Source organism: Salmo trutta, chromosome 33 (assembly GCF_901001165.1).
Source record: "Salmo trutta chromosome 33, fSalTru1.1, whole genome shotgun sequence".
NCBI lineage: Eukaryota > Metazoa > Chordata > Actinopteri > Salmoniformes > Salmonidae > Salmo > Salmo trutta.
Genome location: NC_042989.1, coordinates 37,955,742 through 37,978,685, shown reverse-complemented (window position 1 = coordinate 37,978,685; position 22,944 = coordinate 37,955,742). Strand labels below are relative to the sequence as shown.

General features: G+C 37.4%; 1 protein-coding gene across 3 annotated transcripts in view; it reads left to right on the top strand.

The window, feature by feature from the left end:
• LOC115172949 (gamma-2-syntrophin-like) overlaps positions 1 to 22,944 on the top strand; it is a 75,273-nt gene that overhangs the window by 29,667 nt on the left and 22,662 nt on the right. For all 3 annotated transcript variants that reach the window (XM_029730850.1, XM_029730849.1, XM_029730851.1), the window contains 3 exons: positions 2,766 to 2,893; positions 13,155 to 13,284; positions 15,782 to 15,820. In XM_029730850.1, coding sequence (XP_029586710.1) covers positions 2,766 to 2,893; positions 13,155 to 13,284; positions 15,782 to 15,820 — 297 coding nt within the window. The remainder of the gene's footprint in view (positions 1 to 2,765; positions 2,894 to 13,154; positions 13,285 to 15,781; positions 15,821 to 22,944) is intronic.

Genomic DNA, 22,944 nt, shown 5'->3' with positions numbered 1-22,944 from the left:
GCGTAGTATTGAAACCGAGACTGTTGGTACATTATACACAAATATGTAGCTGCTTAAATATCTTCATGTAAATATACAGTACATGTAAATCATTATCTAAGAGAAATACATGTCTTGCAGCTAGATTGAGCCTGATTTACCATCCTACATCACAGTGATCTGAATGCCCTAAAACACAGTTTTGCCAGCGTACACATTTCATTCCATGCAGATGAACATTCTTACAAAGGCCAGCTACATATTCATGTTTTGTTAAACATCAGTATGAATGCCTGACTGAACATACTTTAAAAAAGATATATTATTATCAACGAGTGCAGCTGATTCAATTCACAGAAATACTTCATTCCCTGATAGTCTTTGAACATTAAATATTTGAGCACTGAGCTCTGTGGACTGCATTATCACTGTATTCCCATGTTATTCACATACTTATGTCACCTGTGGGATAATATACTCGGGACACATGGTTACCGACGCATAAACAAGTCAGGTATGACTTAATGTGGCACAATGGGTCAGCTGGCTGGGTTATCACAATGGGTCAGCTGATTGGGTTATCACAATGGGTCAGCTGGCTGGGTTATCACAATGGGTCAGCTGGCTGGGTTATCACAATGGGTCAGCTGGCTGGGTTATCACAATGGGTCAGCTGGCTGGGTTATCACAATGGGTCAGCTGGCTGGGTTATCACAATGGGTCAGCTGGCTGGGTTATCACAATGGGTCAGCTGGCTGGGTTATCACAATGGGTCAGCTGGCTGGGTTATCACAATGGGTCAGCTGGCTGGGTTATCACAATGGGTCAGCTGATTGGGTTATCACAATGGGTCAGCTGGCTGGGTTATCACAATGGGTCAGCTGGCTGGGTTATCACAATGGGTCAGCTGGCTGGGTTATCACAATGGGTCAGCTGGCTGGGTTATCACAATGGGTCAGCTGATTGGGTTATCACAATGGGTCAGCTGGCTGGGTTATCACAATGGGTCAGCTGGCTGGGTTATCACAATGGGTCAGCTGGCTGGGTTATCACAATGGGTCAGCTGGCTGGGTTATCACAATGGGTCAGTTGGCTGGGTTATCACAATGGGTCAGCTGATTGGGTTAGCACAATGGGTCAGCTGGCTGGGTTATCACAATGGGTCAGCTGGCTGGGTTATCACAATGGGTCAGCTGGCTGGGTTATCACAATGGGTCAGCTGGCTGGGTTATCACAATGGGTCAGCTGGCTGGGTTATCACAATGGGTCAGCTGGCTGGGTTATCACAATGGGTCAGCTGGCTGGGTTATCACAATGGGTCAGCTGGCTGGGTTAGCACAATGGGTCAGCTGGCTGGGTTATCACAATGGGTCAGCTGGCTGGGTTATCACAATGGGTCAGCTGGCTGGGTTATCACAATGGGTCAGCTGGCTGGGTTATCACAATGGGTCAGCTGGCTGGGTTATCACAATGGGTCAGCTGGCTGGGTTATCACAATGGGTCAGCTGGTTGGGTTCTCTACAGTAAATTCTGAAGTTGAGAGGGCAGGTGGCTGACAAACACAATTAGCTGGCCAGTTTCCTCACACACACACACACACACACACACACAATAAATACTCTCCCGAGTTGAAAAACATGCAATAGGAAAAGCTGCCTTGAAGCCACAACAAACTGCTCACGTCACGTTGGATCACTGTATCGTATAGTATCAGGAGTGTTCAATTTATGCATCCTCTGGTGTTTTTCATAGTGAGGAAGCAGGACATGGATGACATGTTTTTAGCTTGTTTGGTTTCTTCTGTAAAATGATATAATAGCGGTCAACCACCTTGGACCATGTAAGACTAGATACTGAAACCCATGGTGGAGTGTCCTTTTTGACCTTGTTCTCCCTGCAACTGATGGATGTAGCTGAAACTGCTGGGGAAAAATGCTGCTCTGTAATTGGTTCACACAACAACAACAACAACAAAAGATTATCCCAGACAGTTTTTCCCTTCCTTTAGCGTTCTTGTTTTCATGCCTGCAGGTGATTTATAATTCTCTAAGTTTGTCATCTCTTCTAGGTGCCGTCAGCATTGACATGATTGACATTGTTTTCCTTTCATTGCCCCCAGGAGGTCTTCCTATTGATTAATTTACATGCCTCCAAATAATGACGCTTTGGTATTTGTTTTGCCTCCCGAAATATCACAAGCTATAGAAGAGAAGAGAAGAGGGAATTCTACGAAGGACAAGCGTGGCAGCTTAGCTTTTGTTTCCCACGTCCTAGGTGTGAGCAGAGACCTTGTCCCTCTAGTCTGCGTTGACATCCAGATAGTATTACATTTCTTGTCATCTCTACCACTCAACTTTGAAAGTATAGTCGAGTGTAATTATTGAGCGTCTCTAACATAAATTGAACAAGGGAGAATCGTTTGCTGTGGAAAGTAGCCATGATTGGTTATAGCCTTAGGTCAGAGGGAAAGCAAATGATTTGTTCAACAATATGTGCCAGGTACTATGATTGGTAAATGGGTAAATGCCATTGTGAAATCCAACGACATTGTAAGTTAAAGATGTGCTCACTAGGTTACCGTAAGTGATCACTAATCACTAATAATGAATAGTTTATCCAGTAAGTAAACAAGGGTAACATCCTATCGAGTGCAAAATGGACTGAAAGTAGGACGTTGTTTTTAGAATGCCCTTTGAATGCACAATGATCACAGTGACCTAGTCATTCAATGAGAGGAGACCCCCTGAGAGGAGACCCTCACTGCCTTCTTCATTTGACCCCCGTAGGATCCACCCTCGCCCTCCAAACCCTCGGCTAACGAACCAAAGTACGAGAAGCGCTGGCTGGATGCAGTGTCCCTACCCTTGTTGATGGCCCGAGCCTCCAGATACAAAGCCGTAACGGCTAAATTAAGGTAAGGTAATCCTGTGTGATGTAATTCACCTCTGAGGCGTACAGTTCACCCAGAGCTGCTGTTGGTTTTACAAGCACTTTTCATTTAGGTGAGAGGGTGTTCACTATCTATCCCCATGCATGCAAGGTCAGCGCTGCAGCAGGGCCCAGACAGTGAAGCATGATAGGAAGGTTTAACTTTAACACACTGAATTGGTTCTTCTAGAGATATAAACAACATCAAATGAATGCAGGAAATCCCAACAAATGTTTTTTTTTCCCCTTCCTTTTTCTGCTAGATAATCAATCAAATTAAATTAAGGCCATTTTTACATCAGCCGAAGTCACAAAGTGCTATTCAGAAGCCCAGCCTAAAACCCCAAACAGCAAGCAATGCATATGTAGAAGCACGGTGGCTGGGAAAAACTCCCTAGAAAGGCAGGAACCTAGGAAGTGATGTAAGAGATATGGCAGTCCTCTAGAGCCCCAATGGAGCTGTTATTTTAGAAATAAACAAAGTAGTAATCAATGGATATCTTTGTTAGTTTTATAACTCAAATACATTATCGCTGTTAGTCACAACCTGATACCAAATGATGCATTATGGTGCTTGATTCTGTGAATTCAAAAAATAAAAATAAAATGTATGAAAAGAGTGAAAGTGCTCTTTAAACATGATTTTTTTAAAATTATTGATACCCATAATCACACTTTTCAGGCTTAATTAATGAAGACAATATTGAGTGGACATATTTTATAAGAAGTAATTATCTGGCACTCAAAAATAATATATGAAGGCACTGCTTCAGCATATTAATGGGAAGATTTATAATAAACACAAGACAGGCTGATGCACTCAATTTCTTGATTAAAGATATTCCATTTGATGAGTTCTATCTAATTAAGGATGAGACCTTATTAGTGTTATTGGAGTTGACAACATGGCACTAACTAACTTTGAATAAAGTTTTTACCAGGATGTGTATGTAAACATGAATCATCTGTGAACAAGATCTTTCTTTCTCTCTACATCATTATCCCCACTATTAACGTTATTATCCTCATCATCTACATCATTATCCCCACCATCTACGTTATTATCCTCATCATCTACATCATTATCCCCACTATTAACGTTATTATCCTCATCATCTACATCATTATCCCCACTATTAACGTTATTATCCTCATCATCTACATCATTATCCCCACCATCTACGTTATTATCCTCATCATCTACGTCATTATGCCCACCATCTACGTCACTATGCTCACCATCTACGTCATTATGCCCACCATCTACGTCATTATGCCCACCATCTATGTCATTATGCCCACCATCTACGTCATTATGCCCACCATCTACGTCATTATGCCCACCATCTACGTCATTATCCCCATAATCTACGTCATTATGCCCACCATCTACGTCATTATGCCCACCATCTACGTCATTATGCCCACCATCTATCTCATTATCCCCACCATCTACGTCATTATCCCCACCATCTGTCATTATGCCCACCATCTATCTCATTATCACCACCATCTACGTCATTATGCCCACCATCTGTCATTATGCCCACCATCTATCTCATTATCCCCACCATCTACGTCATTATGCCCACCATCTGTCATTATGCCCACCATCTATCTCATTATCCCCACCATCTACGTCATTATGCCCACCATCTGTCATTATGCCCACCATCTACGTCACTATGCCCACCATCTACGTCACTATGCCCACCATCTATGTCATTATCCCTACCATCTACAGTGAGGGAAAAAAGTATTTGATCCCCTGCTGATTTTGTACGTTTGCCCACTGACAAAGAAATGATAAGTCTATAATTTTAATGGTAGGTTTATTTGAACAGTGAGAGACAGAATAACAACAAAAAAATCCAGAAAAACGCATGTCAAAAATGTTATGAAATGATTAGCATTTTAATGAGGGAAATAAGTATTTGACCCCCTCTCAATCAGAAAGATTTCTGGCTCCCAGGTGTCTTTTATACAGATAACGAGCTGAGATTAGGAGCACACTCTTAAAGGGAGTGCTCCTAATCTCAGCTTGTTACCGGTATAAAAGACACCTGTCCACATAAGCAATCAATCAATCAGATTCCAAACTCTCCACCATGGCCAAGACCAAAGAGCTCTCCAAGGATGTCAGGGACAAGATTGTAGGTCTACACAAGCCTGGAATGGGCTACAAGACCATCGCCAAGCAGCTTGGTGAGAAGGTGACAACAGTTGGTGCGATTATTTGCAAATGGAAGAAACACAAAAGAACTGTCAATCTCCCTCGGCCTGGGGCTCCATGCAAGATCTCACCTCGTGGAGTTGCAATGATCATGAGAACGGTGAGGAATCAGCCCAGAACTACACGGGAGGATCTTGTCAATGATCTCAAGGCAGCTGGGACCATAGTCACCAAGAAAACAATTGGTAACACACTACGCCGTGAAGGACTGAAATCCTGCAGCGCCCGCAAGGTCCCCCTGCTCAAGAAAGCACATATATGTGCCCGTCTGAGGTTTGCCAATGAACATCTGAATGATTCAGAGGACAACTGGGTGAAAGTGTTGTGGTCAGATGAGACCAAAATGGAGCTCTTTGGCATCAACTCAACTCGCCGTGTTTGGAGGAGGAGGAATACTGCCTATGACCCCAAGAACACCATCCCCACCGTCAAACATGGAGGTGGAAACATTATGCTTTGGGGGTGTTTTTCTGCTAAGGGGACAGGACAACTTCACCGCATCAAAGGGACGATGGACGGGGCCATGTACCATCAAATCTTGGGTGAGAACCTCCTTCCCTCAGCCAGGGCATTGAAAATGGGTCGTGGATGAGTATTCCAGCATGACAATGACCCAAAACACACGGCCAAGGCAACAAAGGAGTGGCTCAAGAAGAGGCACAATAAGGTCCTGGAGTGGCCTAGCCAGTCTCCAGACCTTAATCCCATAGAAAATCTGTGGAGGGAGCTGAAGGTTCGAGTTGCCAAACGTCAGCCTCGAAACCTTAATGACTTGGAGAAGATCTGCAAAGAGGAGTGGGACAAAATCCCTCCTGAAATGTGTGCAAACCTGGTGGCCAACTACAAGAAACGTCTGACCTCTGTGATTGCCAACAAGGGTTTTGCCTGCAAGTACTAAGTCATGTTTTGCAGAGGGGTCAAATACTTATTTCCCTCATTAAAATGCAAATCAATTTATAAAATTTTTGACATGTGTTTTTCTGGATTTTTTTGTTGTTATTCTGTCTCTCACTGTTCAAATAAACCTACCATTAAAATTATAGACTGATCATTTCTTTGTCAGTGGGCAAACGTACAAAATCAGCTGGGGATCAAATACTTTTTTCCCTCACTGTATGTCATTATGCCCACCATCTACGTCATTATGCCCACCATCTACGTCATTATCCCCACCATCTACATCATTATGCCCACCATCTACATCATTATGCCCACCATCTACGTCACTATGCCCACCATCTACGTCACTATGCCCACCATCTACGTCACTATGCCCACCATCTACGTCATTATCCCCACCATCTACGTCACTATGTCCACCATCTACGTCACTATGCCCACCATATACATCATTATCCCCACCATCTACGTCATTATCCCCACCATCTACGTCATTATGCCCACCATCTATGTCATTAAGCCCACCATCTACATCATTATCCCCACCATCTACGTCATTATCCCCATAATCTACAGTACCAGTCAAAAGTTGACACACCTACTCATTCAGGGTTTTTTTCTTTATTTTTACTATTTTCTACATTGTAGAATAATAGTGAAGACATTACAGATGCTGAAGTTGAGTACAGATCTCTCACATTATAGATGCTGAAGATGAGTACAGATCTCTCACATTACAGATGCTGAAGTTGAGTACAGATCTCTCACGTTACAGATGCTGAAGATGAGTACAGATCTCTCACATTATAGATGCTGAAGTTGAGAACAGATCTCTCACATTATAGATGCTGAAGTTGAGTACAGATCTCTCACATTATATATGCTGAAGTTGAGTACAGATCTCTCACATTATAGATGCTGAAGTTGAGAACAGATCTCTCACATTATAGATGCTGAAGTTGAGTACAGATCTCTCACATTATAGATGCTGAAGTTGAGTGCCCTACGGCGTGGTTCTATTTCTATCTCCATGACTAGTAAACAGATTATGCACACTCTGCTGTTCCTGGACATACACTCTTAGAAAAAAATGTGCTATATAGAACCTAAAAGGGTTGTCTCTATAGGAGCACATTTTGAAGAACCCCTTTTGATAAGTGTTCTACCTGGAACCAAAAGGGTTCGAAACCATAAAGGGTTCAAGCTGGAACCAAACAGGGTTTTCTCCTATGGGGACTGCTGACAAAAATGTTTTCGAAGAGTGTACAATGTACTGTAGTATGGCAGCTTCCTCTTGGATTAGTATCACAGCTATCCGTTTTCTTCTTCTTGGATTAGTATCACAGCTATCCCTCTTCTTCTTCTTGGATTAGTATCACAGCTATCCCCTTTCTTCTTCTTGGATTAGTATCACAGCTATCCCTCTTCTTCTTCTTGGATTAGTATCACAGCTATCCTTCTTGGATTAGCAGCACAGCGACCATTTTCTCCCTCTTGGATTAATTTCACATCTATCCATCTTCCTCTTAGATTAGTATCACAGCTCTCCTTCTTCTTGGATTATTATCACAGCTATCATCCTTCTTCTTGGATTAGTATCACAGCTATCCTTCTTCTTGGATTAGTATCACAGTTCTTCTTGGATTAGTATCACAGCTGTCCATATTCTTCCTCTTGATTCTATCCTCCTTTTTCTTCTTGGATTAGTATCACAGCTATCCTTCTTTTTCTTCTTCTTGGATTATTATCACAGCTCTCATTCTTTATCTTGGAATAGTATCACATCCCTCCTTCCTCTTGGATTTGTATCACAGCTGTCCATTTTCTTCCTCTTGGATTAGTTTCACATCTATCCATCTTCTTCTTTGTGCATTAGTATCACATCTATCCTTCTTTTTCTTCTTCTTGGATTATTATCACCTTCTTTCATTCTTCTTGGATTAATATCACAGCTATCCTTATTCTTCTTGGATTACTATCACATCTCTCCTTCTTCTTGGATTAGTATCACAGCTATCCTTAATGGATTTGTATCACAGCTATCCATCTTCTTCCTCTTGAATTAGTTTCACATCTATATTCTTCTTCTTCTCCTTCTTGGATTACTATCACAGCTATCCTTATTTTTCTTCTTCTTAGATTGGTATCACAGCTCTCCTTCTTCTTCTTGGATCAGTATCACAGCTCTCCTTCTTCTTCTTGGATCAGTATCACAGCTCTCCTTCTTCTTCTTGGATCAGTATCACCGCTATCCTTCTTCTTCTTGGATCAGTATCACAGCTCTCCTTCTTCTTCTTGGATTAGTATCACAGCTCTCCTTCTTCTTCTTGGATCAGTATCACAGCTCTCCTTCTTCTTCTTGGATCAGTATCACAGCTCTCCTTCTTCTTCTTGGATCAATATCACAGCTCTCCTTCTTCTTGGATCAGTATCACAGCTCTCCTTCTTCTTCTTGGATCAGTATCACCGCTCTCCTTCTTCTTCTTGGATTAGTATCACAGCTCTCCATCTTCTTCTTCTTGGATTAGTATCACAGCTCTCCTTCTTCCTCTTGGATCAGTATCACAGCTCTCCTTCTTCTTCTTGGATCAGTATCACAGCTCTCCTTCTTCTTCTTGGATTAGTATCACAGCTCTCCTTCTTCTTCTTGGATCAGTATCACAGCTCTCCTTCTTCTTCTTGGATCAGTATCACAGCTCTCCTTCTTCTTCTTGGATCAGTATCACAGCTCTCCTTCTTCTTCTTGGATTAGTATCACAGCTCTCCTTCTTCTTCTTCTTGGATCAGTATCACCGCTCTCCTTCTTCTTCTTGGATCAGTATCACAGCTCTCCTTCTTCTTCTTAGATTGGTATCACAGCTCTCCTTCTTCTTCTTGGATCAGTATCACAGCTCTCCTTCTTCTTCTTGGATCAGTATCACAGCTCTCCTTCTTCTTCTTGGATCAGTATCACCGCTCTCCTTCTTCTTCTTGGATCAGTATCACAGCTCTCCTTCTTCTTCTTGGATCAGTGTCACAGCTCTCCTTCTTCTTCTTGGATCAGTATCACCGCTATCCTTCTTCTTCTTGGATCAGTATCACCGCTCTCCATCTTCTTCTTCTTGGATTAGTATCACAGCTCTCCTTCTTCTTCTTGGATTTCACTGCATATTCCTGGTAACTGTTATCCTGGGTGTCCACTAGATTTTATATTTCTCTCAATATACTCTATATGACTAGTTTATTTTTATTTTATTTAACCTTTATTTAACTAGGCAAGTCAGTTAAGAACAAATTCTTATTTACAATGATGACCTACACTAGTCAACCAAGAGCCTTATTTGTTCCACTTCAGGACATGTGGCTATCACTAACAGATTGACACCCGCAGTACTACTTGGAGCTGACAGTGTATTCCAGACAGTTCTTCTCCTGGGTGACCACTTTTTGGATTAACCTATTCATTACTGAGCTCTTATTACATCCTGCCCCCCCCCCCCTTGCGGTCCTTTTTCCTCAGTGTACTCCTCAATCTCAACAAGAATGGAACACTGTGGACTAATGGAATTTTTATTGTGCTCTGTCACTCACAGAGACGGTCTGGGTTTTAGAGGGACCACGCTGCAGTGTGCATCCAGATAGTTGAAGCAGAACATTCCACTCTCCAGGCAATCTCAGAAACGGGTCAAGCAGGCAGGGTATAGCGATACTGTATCCATCACTGAGCTTGCATTCCTTGAAATAACGTTATCTCGAAAGGGCTATGTGGTATATCATAATCACTCTCTTGATGTATATTCTCACTGCATGTTTCCAGTGGGATTTTATACAGGGGAATTTATCTGTGCACCCTGCCCTACACATCGAGAACATTTGTACTTAACTTTACAATTGAGAATCCCTCAGAATTGCATCTGACTCACCAATGGGTCACCACCACTTAGTGGAACAAAGAATTATAACAAGCCCATTGATACATGCATTGTAGAGTTTTATAGGCCATTTCAACCGAAGAATCAAGGTTCCCAAAAAGATTTACCAAGAGCCAGCCCTTGCTAATTTGTAACATTGTAACCCGGATTTGTCTGAGTGGCAGGGAGAGTGGATACAAGCTCTGGTTATTTCAAACGTTGATTGCAGTGCTTTCATCATTCTCTTCATTCTCCTCATGTTTCTCAACATTGTCCTACAGAACATTCTCCTCATGTTTCTCAACATTGTCCTACAGAACATTCTCCTCATGTTTCTCAACATTCTCCTACAGAACATTCTCCTCATGTTTCTCAACATTCTCCTACAGAACATTCTCCTCATGTTTCTCAACATTCTCCTACAGAACATTCTCCTCATGTTTCTCAACATTCTCCTACAGAACATTCTCCTCATGTTTCTCAACATTCTCCTACAGAACATTCTCCTCATGTTTCTCAACATTCTCCTACAGAACATTCTCATGTTTCTCAACATTCTCCTTCAGAACATTTTCCTCATGTTTCTCAACATTCTCCTTCAGAACATTCTAATGTTTCTCAACATTCTCCTACAGAACATTCTCATGTTTCTCAACATTCTCCTTCAGAACATTCTCCTCATGTTTCTCAACATTCACCTACAGAACATTCTCATGTTTCTCAACATTCTCCTACAGAACATTCTCATGTTTCTCAACATTCTCCTTCAGAACATTTTCCTCATGTTTCTCAACATTCTCCTTCAGAACATTCTCATGTTTCTCAACATTCTCCTACAGAACATTCTCATGTTTCTCAACATTCACCTACAGAACATTCTCCTCATGTTTCTCAACATTCTCCTTCAGAACATTCTCATGTTTCTCAACATTCTCCTTCAGAACATTTTCCTCATGTTTCTCAACATTCACCTACAGAACATTCTCATGTTTCTCAACATTCTCCTTCAGAACATTCTCCTCATGTTTCTCAACATTCTCCTTCAGAACATTCTCTTCATGTTTCTCAACATTCTCCTACAGAACATGAGCACTGCTTGGTGTCTAACACTTCATCCCAGCCTTTGGAGGATTTGCTTAACCTTTGACACTTTTATAAGATCTATGTGATAAATGTGATTTGCCTAACCATCAGAGAAAAACTGATTTGGCGTTATTGTCATGTTCAATGCTATTTCTGTTGAATACTTTGGACAGCTGTCTCTAAGTCTAATTTATCTTGAGCATATTTCAAATGCACAAAAATGATATGTCAAAAAGCATCACATTAAATATACGTGATGAAAGGTATTCCGTACATCTGTACGCCATTTTACAGTGGCAGTGTCATTATCTGTGACATGCAACAAAAGATAATGTAACCTTCATTTGTAATTGTCTTGGTGTTCTGTTTTTTTTTTACTTGCTCCTGAAGTAATTTGGGTGTGCTGTAGCAATTACATATGTGACCGGTTACAGGATATGAGGCATTTGACTCCAGTTCCTACTTCACTTTAGAGCCGTAAATATATACATTCTTCAGAAATGCCTTCTTGAACTTTAATGTGCCTTAATTACAAACTGGTATGTGATCTATAAATATTAATACAAATGTTGAATTATGAGCCTAGTTTAGCCAAGGAGAAAGCACTGAGCTACAGTATACAGGGAGAAAGAAAGGATCCTTCCTGGCTAGTCATGATTGGCTGAGATAATTGAGAGGTTGGACATGCCGTGAGATGAGTCCTGGTTGGCCTGTCATGTCACAGGATTCTGTTTATAAAATAATGGGGGCTTTCCTGGTCAGTATATAGATAATATTTGCTACCACAGATTTATTTAAGATATAGCTTTGGACAACTGCAAAAGTGTTACTAGAGCTCTCAAAAACACTGCTGCTCTGAATATAGCTGTGTTTTAGTAGAGAGAATACTCTCTGGAGGACAATGCCATGCTGACTCACGTGTTTACATGTGTGGGTGGGTGGGGCTAAGGCTTAAGAGGGTGTGAACTATTTATTTATTTAAAAAACAACAACATTTATTTCACCATTATTTAACCAGGTAGGCAAGTTGAGAACAAGTTCTCATTTACAATTGCGACCTGACCAAGATAAAGCAAAGCAGTTTGACACATACAACAACACAGAGTTACACATGGAGTAAAACAAACATACAGTCAATAATACAGTAGAAAAATAAGTCTATATACAAAGTGAGCAAATGAGGTGAGTTAAGGGAGGTAAAGGCAAAAAAAGGCCATGGTGGCAAAGTAAATACAATATAGCAAGTAAAACACTGGAATGGTAGATGTGTAGTGGAAGAAAGTGCAAAGTAGAAATAGAAATAATGGGGTGCAAAGGAGCAAAATAAATAAATAAATACAGTAGGGGAAGGGGTAGTTGTATGGGCTAAATTATAGATGGGCTATGTACAGGAGCAGTAATCTGTGAGCTGCTCTGACAGCTGGTGCTTAAAGCTAGTGAGGGAGATAAGTGTTTCCAGTTTCAGAGATTTTTGTAGTTCGTTCCAGTCCTTGGCAGCAACTATGCTGAATAGGTGTAAACACAGAAGAGCTCTCTAGGAAATGCAACAATCTCATAAATCTTTCAAAGGGCATTTTCTCCTACTTGTTTCTTATGTGGGATAACAAGTTTATAAAGTTTTTCAGTACCATACGTTTCCCATGTTTCCTTCAACTACAGTTTATGTCGACCATTTTGAAGCTCTGAGTCTGTACTTTTCATAAAATGTAAAACAAAAGCATATCACTTGCATTTGATTAAAGCCTCAATAGAGACATATGGACACATATGCGATCAAATATCTGAGAATTATATTTCAAAGTAATTATTTTTTATTTCTCTATACTTTTCATTCTCTACAAAAATGTGGAGTGCGTTGTAAATATCAGTCAAAATAAAGACTAACGCTACAGAATGTATGGAGTACGTTGTAAATATCAGTCAAAATAAAGACTAACGCTACAGAATGTGAAATCTGTTCAAGAGGTACTATGGTTAGTGAATGCAGTGGAACTGTAATGTTAATTTGCACCGTAACACTGCCTGACCTAACTTCAGTGAAAGAACAGCTTGGTAATAGCTTTTCCCCTCTGACCACATTAGTTCAAGAAGTGCTTTCAATCTACTGTACTTCTATAACCTGAGCATTCATACCCCTCCAGGTCGAACAGCTTTGAAGTCTGTGCCTTAGATGGAACGAGCACCAATATTCTACAATTTTGCACTGCAGCAGAAAGCAGTGACTGGCTTCAAGCAATATCAAGCAATATCAGTGATTTGACACTGGAGAATGTAAGTCTACAGTATTAACAGGTAAAAAAAATTAAAACACAGATTGAATTGATAGGACTAAGAGGTTAAGATTACTTTATTGGTCAATTGCACACAAAATCCTACCAAAATGTGATGTCCGCTTTTAACCCAACACCGCTGAAAGACACACACACACACACACACACACACACACACACACACACACACACACACACACACACGCATACACACACATACACACACACGCATACATGCATACATACATACATACACAGTGCCGTCAGAAAGTATTCAGACCCCTTGACTTATTCCACATTTTTTTGTGTTACAGCCTGAATTCAAAATTGATTCAATATTTTTTTTTGCTCACCAATCTACACACAATATCCCATAATGACAATGTGAAAACATGTTTTTAGAAATGTTTGCAAATGTATTGAAAATGAAATACAGAAATATCTCATTTACATAAGTATTCACTCCCATGAGTCAATACATGTTAGGATCACCTTTGGCAGCGATTACAGCTGTGAGTCTTTCTGGGTATGTCTCTAAGAGCTTTTCACACCTGGATTGTACAATATTTGCACATTATTATTATTTTTTTTAAATTTTCAAGCTCTTGGTTGTTGATCATGCTAGACAGCCATTTTCAAGTCTTTCCATACATTTTCAAGCCAATTTAAGTCATAACTGTAACTAGGCAACTCAGGAACATTCACTGTCTTCTTGGTAAACAACTCCAGTGTATATTTGACCTTGTATTTTAGGTTGTTGTCCTGCTGAAAGGTGAATTAATCTCCCAGTGTCTGTTGGAAAGCAGACTGAACCATAGCACTTTGTTTGTATTCAGGACAAAAAGCAGTATTACTTTAGTGCCTTGTTGCAAACAGGATGCATGTTTTGGAATATTCTGTACAGGCTTCCTTCTTTTCACTTTGTCAATTAGGTTAGTATTGTGGAGTAACTACAATGTTGTTGATCCATCCTCAGTTTTCTCCTATCACAGCCATTAAACTCTCAACTGTTTTGAAGTCACCATTGGCCTTATGGTGCAATCCCTGAGCGGTTTCCTTCCTGTCCGGGACTGAGTTAGGAAGGACCCCTGTATCTTTGTAGTGACTGGGTGTATTGATACACCATCCAAAGTGTAATTAATAACTTCACCATGCTCAAATGCATATTCAGTATCTGCTTTTTTAAATGTTTTACCCATCTACCAATAGGTTCCCTTCTTTGTGAGGCATTGGAAAACCTCCCTGGTTTTTGTGGTTGAATCTGTGTTTGAAATTCACTGCTCGACTGAGTGATCTTACAGATAATTGTATGTGTGGGGTACAGAGATGAGGTAGTCATTCAAAAATAATGTCCATGCAACTGATTATGTGACTTGTTAAGCAAATCTTTAGTCCTGAACTGATTTAGGCTTGCCATAACAAAGGTGTTGAATACTTATTGACTCAAGACATTTCAACTTTTCATTTATAATTAATTTGTAAAAATGTAAAAAAAAAATATATATAATTCCACTTTAACATTATATGGTATTGTATGAAGACCAGTGACACAACATCTAAATGTAATCTATTTTAAATTCAGGCTGATACACAACAAAATGTGGAAATAGTCAAGGGGTGTGAATACATTCTGAAGGCACTGTACAGGTTTTGGGTGCCTGCCACGCTGGGAGCTGTTGTTGTTGAATTTCCCAAGGGCCAAATACTACCTTGAGATGCACACAAGTTACTCAACAGAAGATTTGTGCCGAGAGCTGAGTGGTATTAGAATATTAAAATCCTCCTATTCCTATTAGAATATCATTACTATCATAATGCTCCTCTCCCTCTCTTCTAGAAAGAGGTATTCATGAGCATAATGAATTACTGCCTTGTAGTAATCCATCATAAATACTCACATGCTCGCTAGTGTTTAGCTATCTCATTTTCATGATCTCCTTTTGATTAGCACACTGATGATCTATCTGCCTGCCTCTCTAAAGATCCATCCATGCTGCTCTGAGCTGCACAACCACACAGCTGGGTTTTTTTTTTAATTCAGCCATGCGTCACCTAATTATGGATAAGGAGTCTGATTGCTAAACGTCCAATCAGGATGTGATTGTGAGAGGAGCTTGGGGAGCAGAACTCTTTTGGCTTTTATTGTGGTGACCAACAACCTATAAATAGACTGTGACATCCTCTGGGCCCTGACATGTTCATCAATTCAGACTTCATATGATATAGCAGCTGACTTTCAGCTTGCTTAATAGGATGTTAGTTGTTGTTGATTTGACCATGTGACAGTAATTACATTACAGCTGGTTTGACCATGTGACAGTAATGTATTAGAGCTGGTAATGTATTACAGCTGGTTTGACCATGTGACTAATGCATTACAGCTGTTTTGACCATGTGACAGTAATGTATTAGAGCTGGTTTGACCATGTGACAGTAATGTATTAGAGCTGGTTTATAATGTATTAAATGCTTTTCTTTATTGTTTTCACCTCTTACAGATGAAAATGATTAACAGATATTGCTCTCCGGATGATCAGGTATGTTCTCATGCAAGGCGCTATAACTATCTTCAACTATAACTATCTACATCTATATCTACATCTATAACTATCTACATTTATAACTATCTACATCTATAACTACATCTATAACTATCTACATCTATATCTACATATATAACTATCTACATCTAACATCTATAAATATCTACATCTATAACTATCTACATCTATATCTACGTCTATAACTATCTATATCTACATCTATAACTATCTACATCTATATCTACATCTATAACTATCTACATCTATAACTATCTACATCTATATCTACATCTATAACTATCTACATCTATAACTATCTACATCTATATCTACATCTATAACTATCTACATATATATCTACATCTATAACTATCTACATCTATAACTATCTACATCTATATCTACATCTATAACTATTTACATCTAACATCTATAAATATCTACATCTATAACTATCTACATCTATATCTACATCTATAACTATCTATATCTACATCTATAACTATATACATCTATAACTATCTATATCTACATCTATAACTATATACGTCTATAACTATCTACATCTAACATCTATAAATATCTATAACTATCTACATATATAACTGTCTACATCTAACATCTATAAATATCTACATCTATAACTATAACTATATACGTCTATAACTATCTACATCTAACATCTATAAATATCTATAACTATCTACATATATAACTGTCTACATCTAACATCTATAAATATCTACATCTATAACTATCTACATCCATAACTATCTACATCTATAACTATATACATCTATAACTATCTACATATATAACTATCTACATCTAACATCTATAACTATCTACATCTATAACTATCTACATCTTACATCTAACTATATACAGTGAGGGAAAAAAGTATTAGATCCCCTGCTGATTTTGTACGTTTACCCACTGACAAAGAAATGATCAGTCTATAATTTTAATGGTAGGTTTATTTGAACAGTGAGAGACAGAATAACAAACAAAAAATCCAGAAAAACGCATGTCAAAAATGTTATAAAATGATTTGCATTTTAATGAGGGAAATAAGTATTTGACCCCTCTGCAAAAGATGACTTAGTACTTGGTGGCAAAACCGTTGTTGGCAATCAGAGGTCAGACGTTTCTTGTAGTTGGCCACCAGGTTTGCACACATCTCAGGAGGGATTTTGTCCCACTCCTCTTTGCAGATCTTCTCCAAGTCATTAAGGTTTCGAGGCTGACGTTTGGCAACTCGAACCTTCAGCTCCCTCCACAGATTTTCTATGGGATTAAGGTCTGGAGACTGGCTAGGCCACTCCAGGACCTTAATGTGCTTCTTCTTGAGCCACTCCTTTGTTGCCTTGGCCGTGTGTTTTGGGTCATTGTCATGCTGGAATACCCATCCACGACCCATTTTCAATGCCCTGGCTGAGGGAAGGAGGTTCTCACCCAAGATTTTATGGTACATGGCCCCGTCCATCGTCCCTTTGATGCGGTGAAGTTGTCCTGTCCCCTTAGCAGAAAAACACCCCCAAAGCATAATGTTTCCACCTCCATGTTTGACGTTGGGGATGGTGTTCTTAGGGTCATAGGCAGCATTCCTCCTCCTCCAAACATGGCGAGTTGAGTTGATGCCAAAGAGCTCCATTTTGGCCTCATCTGACCACAACACTTTCACCCAGTTGTCACTCTGAATCATTCAGATGTTCATTGGCAAACTTCAGATGGGCATGTATATGTGCTTTCTTGAGCAGGAGGACCTTGCGGGCGCTGCAGGATTTCAGTTCTTCACGGCGTAGTGATTTACCAATTGTTTTCTTGGTGACTATGGTCCCAGCTGCCTTGAAATCATTGACAAGATCCTCCCGTGTAGTTCTGGGCTGATTCCTCACCATTCTCATGATCATTGCAACTCCACGAGGTGAGATCTTGCATGGAGCCCCAGGCCGAAGGAGATTGACAGTTCTTTTGTGTTTCTTCCAACTGTTGTCACCTTCTCACCAAGCTGCTTGGCGATGGTCTTGTAGCCCATTCCAGCCTTGTGTAGGCCTACAATCTTGTCCCTGACATCCTTGGAGAGCTCTTTGGTCTTGGCCATGGTGGAGAGTTTGGAATCTGATTGATTGATTGCTTCTGTGGACAGGTGTCTTTCATACAGGTAACAAACTGAGATTAGGAGCACTCCCTTTAAGAGTGTGCTCCTAATCTCAGCTCGTTACCTGTATAAAAGACACCTGGGAGCCAGAAATCTTTCTGATTGAGAGGGGGTCAAATACTTATTTCCCTCATTAAAATGCAAATCATTTTATAACATTTTTGACATGCGTTTTTCTGGATTTTTTGTTGTTATTCTGTCTCTCACTGTTCAAATAAACCTCCAATTAAAATTATAGACTGATCATTTCTTTGTCAGTGGGCAAACGTACAAAATCAGCAGGGGATCAAATAATGTTTTCCCTCACTGTACATCTATAACTATCCACATATATAACTATCTACATCTGACATCTATAACTATCTAGATCTATAACTATCTACATCTATAATTATCTACATCTACAACTATCTACATCTATAACTATCTACATCTATAACTATCTACATCTACAACTATATACATCTATCTCCATTTATAACTATAACTATCTACATCTATAACTAAATACAACTATCTTCATATATAACTATCTACAACTGTCTACATCTATAACTATCTACATCTACAACTACCTACATCCATACTTATCTACTACAATAACTATCAACAACTATCTACATCTATAACTATCTACATTTACAACTATCTACATCTATAACTATCTACATCTACAACTATCTACATCTAACATCTATAACTATCTACATCTAACATCTATAACTATCTACATCTAACATCTATAACTATCTACATCTACAACTATCTACATCTATAATTATCTACAACTAACTACATCTACAACTAACTACATCTACAACTAACTACATCTACAACTAACTACATCTACAACTATTTACATCTATAACTATCTACATCTACAACTATCTACATCTATAATTATCTACAACTAACTACATCTACAACTAACTACATCTACAACTATCTACATCTACAACTATTTACATCTATAACTATCTACATCTAACATCTAACTATATACATCTATAACTATCTACATCGGACATCTATAACTATCTCCATCTATAACTATATACATCTATAAATATCTACATCTATAACTATCTACATCTAACATCTATAACTATCTACATCTATAGATATCTACATCTATAACTATCTACATCTATAACTATCTCCATCTATAACTATATACATCTATAAATATCTACATCTATAACTATCTACATCTATAACTATCTACATCTATAACTATCTACATCTACAACTATAACTATCTACATCTACAACTAACTACATCTACAACTAACTACATCTATAACTATCTACATCTATAACTATCTACAACTAACTACATCTACAACTAACTACATCTACAACTATCTACATCTACAACTATCTACATCTACAACTATCTTCATCTGCAACTATCTACAACTAACTACATCTACAACTAACTACATCTACAACTATCTACATCTCCAACTATCTACATCTCAACTATCTACATCTATAACTATCTACATCTATAACTATCTACATCTATAACTATCTGCATCTATAACTATCTACATCTACAACTATCTACATCTAACATCTATAACTATCTACATCTAACATCTATAACTAACTACATCTACAACTATCTACAACTATCTACATCTATAACTATCTACAACTAACTACATCTACAACTATCTACATCTACAACTATTTACATCTATAACTATCTACATCTAACATCTAACTATATACATCTATAACTATCTTCATCTATAACTATATACATCTATCTACATCTAACATCTATAACTATCTACATCTATAGATATCTATAACTATCTACATCTATAGATATCTATAAATATCTACATCTATCTAAATCTAACATCTATAACTATCTCCATCTATAATTATCTACAACTATAACGATCTACAACTATAACTATCTACATCTACAACTATAACTATCTACAACTATATATATCTATAACTATCTACATCTATAGATATCTATAACTATCTACAACTACAACTATCTACATCTATAACTATCTATAATTATCTACATCTACAACTAACTACATCTACAACTATCTACATCTATAATCATCTATAATTATCTACATCTATAACTATCTACAACTAACTACATCAACAACTATCTAAAACTGTCTACATCTATAACTATCTTCATCTACAACTACCAACATCTATACTTATCTATTACTATAACTATCTACAACTATCTACATCTATAGCTATCTACATCTACAACTATCTACATCTACAACTATCTACATCTACAACTATCTACATCTACAACTATCTACATCTACAACTATCTACATCTATAACTATCTACATCTACAACTATAACTATCTACATCTATAACTATCTACATCTACAACTATAACTATCTACATCTATAACTATCTCCATCTATAATTGTCTACATCTATAACTATCTACATCAATAACTATCTACATCTACAACTATAACTATCTACATCTACAACTATCTACATCTACAACTATCTACATCAATAACTTTCTCCATCTATAATTGTCTACATCTATAACTATCTACATCTATAACTATCTACATCTACAACAATCTACATCTACAACTATCTACGTCTAAAACTGTCTACATCTACAACTATCTACATCTACAACTATCTACATCTACAACTATCTACATCTATAACTATCTACATCTACAACTATAACTATCTACAGCTATAACTATCTACATCTACAACTATAACTATCTACATCTACAACTATCTACATCTATAACTTTCTCCATCTATAATTGTCTACATCTATAACTATCTACATCCACAACTATCTACATCTACAACTATCTACGTCTAAAACTGTCTACATCTACAACTATCTACATCTATAACTATCTACATCTACAACTATCTACAACTATCTACATCTATCTCCATTTATAACTATAACTATCTACATCTAACATCTATAACTATCTACATCTACAACAATCTCCATCTATAATTATGTACAACTATAATTATCTACAACTATAACTATCTACAACTATCTACATCTATAACTATCTACATCTACAACTACCTACATCCATACTTATCTACTACAATAACTATCAACAACTATCTAGATCTATAACTATCTACATTTACAACTATCTACATCTATAACTCTCTACATCTATAACTCTCTACATCTATAACTATCTACATCTATAACTATCTACATCTACAACTATCTACATCTAACATCTATAACTATCTACATCTAACATCTATAACTATCTACATCTAACATCTATAACTATCTACATCTAACATCTATAACTATCTACATCTAACATCTATAACTATCTACATCTAACATCTATAACTATCTACATCTAACATCTATAACTATCTACATCTATAAATATCTATAACTAACTACATCTACAACTATCTACATCTATAACTATCTACATCTACAACTATCTACATCTACAACTATCTACATCTATAATTATCTACAACTAACTACATGTACAACTAACTACATCTACAACTATCTACATCTACAACTATCTACATCTATAATTATCTACAACTAACTACATCTACAACTAACTACATCTACAACTAACTACATCTACAACTATCTACATCTACAACTATTTACATCTATAACTATCTACATCTAACATCTAACTATATACATCTATAACTATCTACATCGGACATCTATAACTATCTCCATCTATAACTATATACATCTATAAATATCTACATCTATAACTATCTACATCTAACATCTATAACTATCTACATCTATAGATATCTACATCTATAACTATCTACATCTATAATTATCTCCATCTATAACTATATACATCTATAAATATCTACATCTATAACTATCTACATCTATAACTATAACTATCTACAACTATAACTATCTACATCTATAAATATCTATAACTAACTACATCTACAACTAACTACATCTACAACTATCTACATCTATAACTATCTACAACTATCTACATCTCTACATCTATAACTAACTACATCTACAACTAACTACATCTACAACTAACTACATCTACAACTATCTACATCTACAACTATCTACATCTACAACTATCTACATCTACAACTAACTACATCTACAACTAACTACATCTACAACTAACTACATCTACAACTAACTACATCTACAACTAACTACATCTACAACTATCTACATCTACAACTATCTACATCTACAACTATCTACAACTATCTACATCTACAACTATCTACATCTATAACTATCTACAACTCCAACTATCTACATCTCAACTATCTACATCTATAACTATCTACATCTATAACTATCTACATCTATAACTATCTGCATCTATAACTATCTACATCTATAACTATAACTATCTACATCTACAACTATAACTATCTACATCTATAAATATCTATAACTAACTACATCTACAACTAACTACATCTACAACTATCTACATCTATAACTATCTACAACTATCTACATCTCTACATCTATAACTATCTACAACTAACTACATCTACAACTATCTACATCTACAACTATCTACATCTACAACTATCTACATCTACATCTACAACTATCTACATCTATAACTATCTACAACTCCAACTATCTACATCTCAACTATCTACATCTATAACTATCTACATCTATAACTATCTACATCTATAACTATCTGCATCTATAACTATCTACATCTACAACTATCTACAACTATCTACATCTAACATCTATAACTATCTACATCTAACATCTATAACTAACTACATCTACAACTATCTACATCTATAACTATCTACATCTATAACTATCTACAACTAACTACATCTACAACTAACTACATCTACAACTATCTACATCTACAACTATTTACATCTATAACTATCTACATCTAACATCTAACTATATACATCT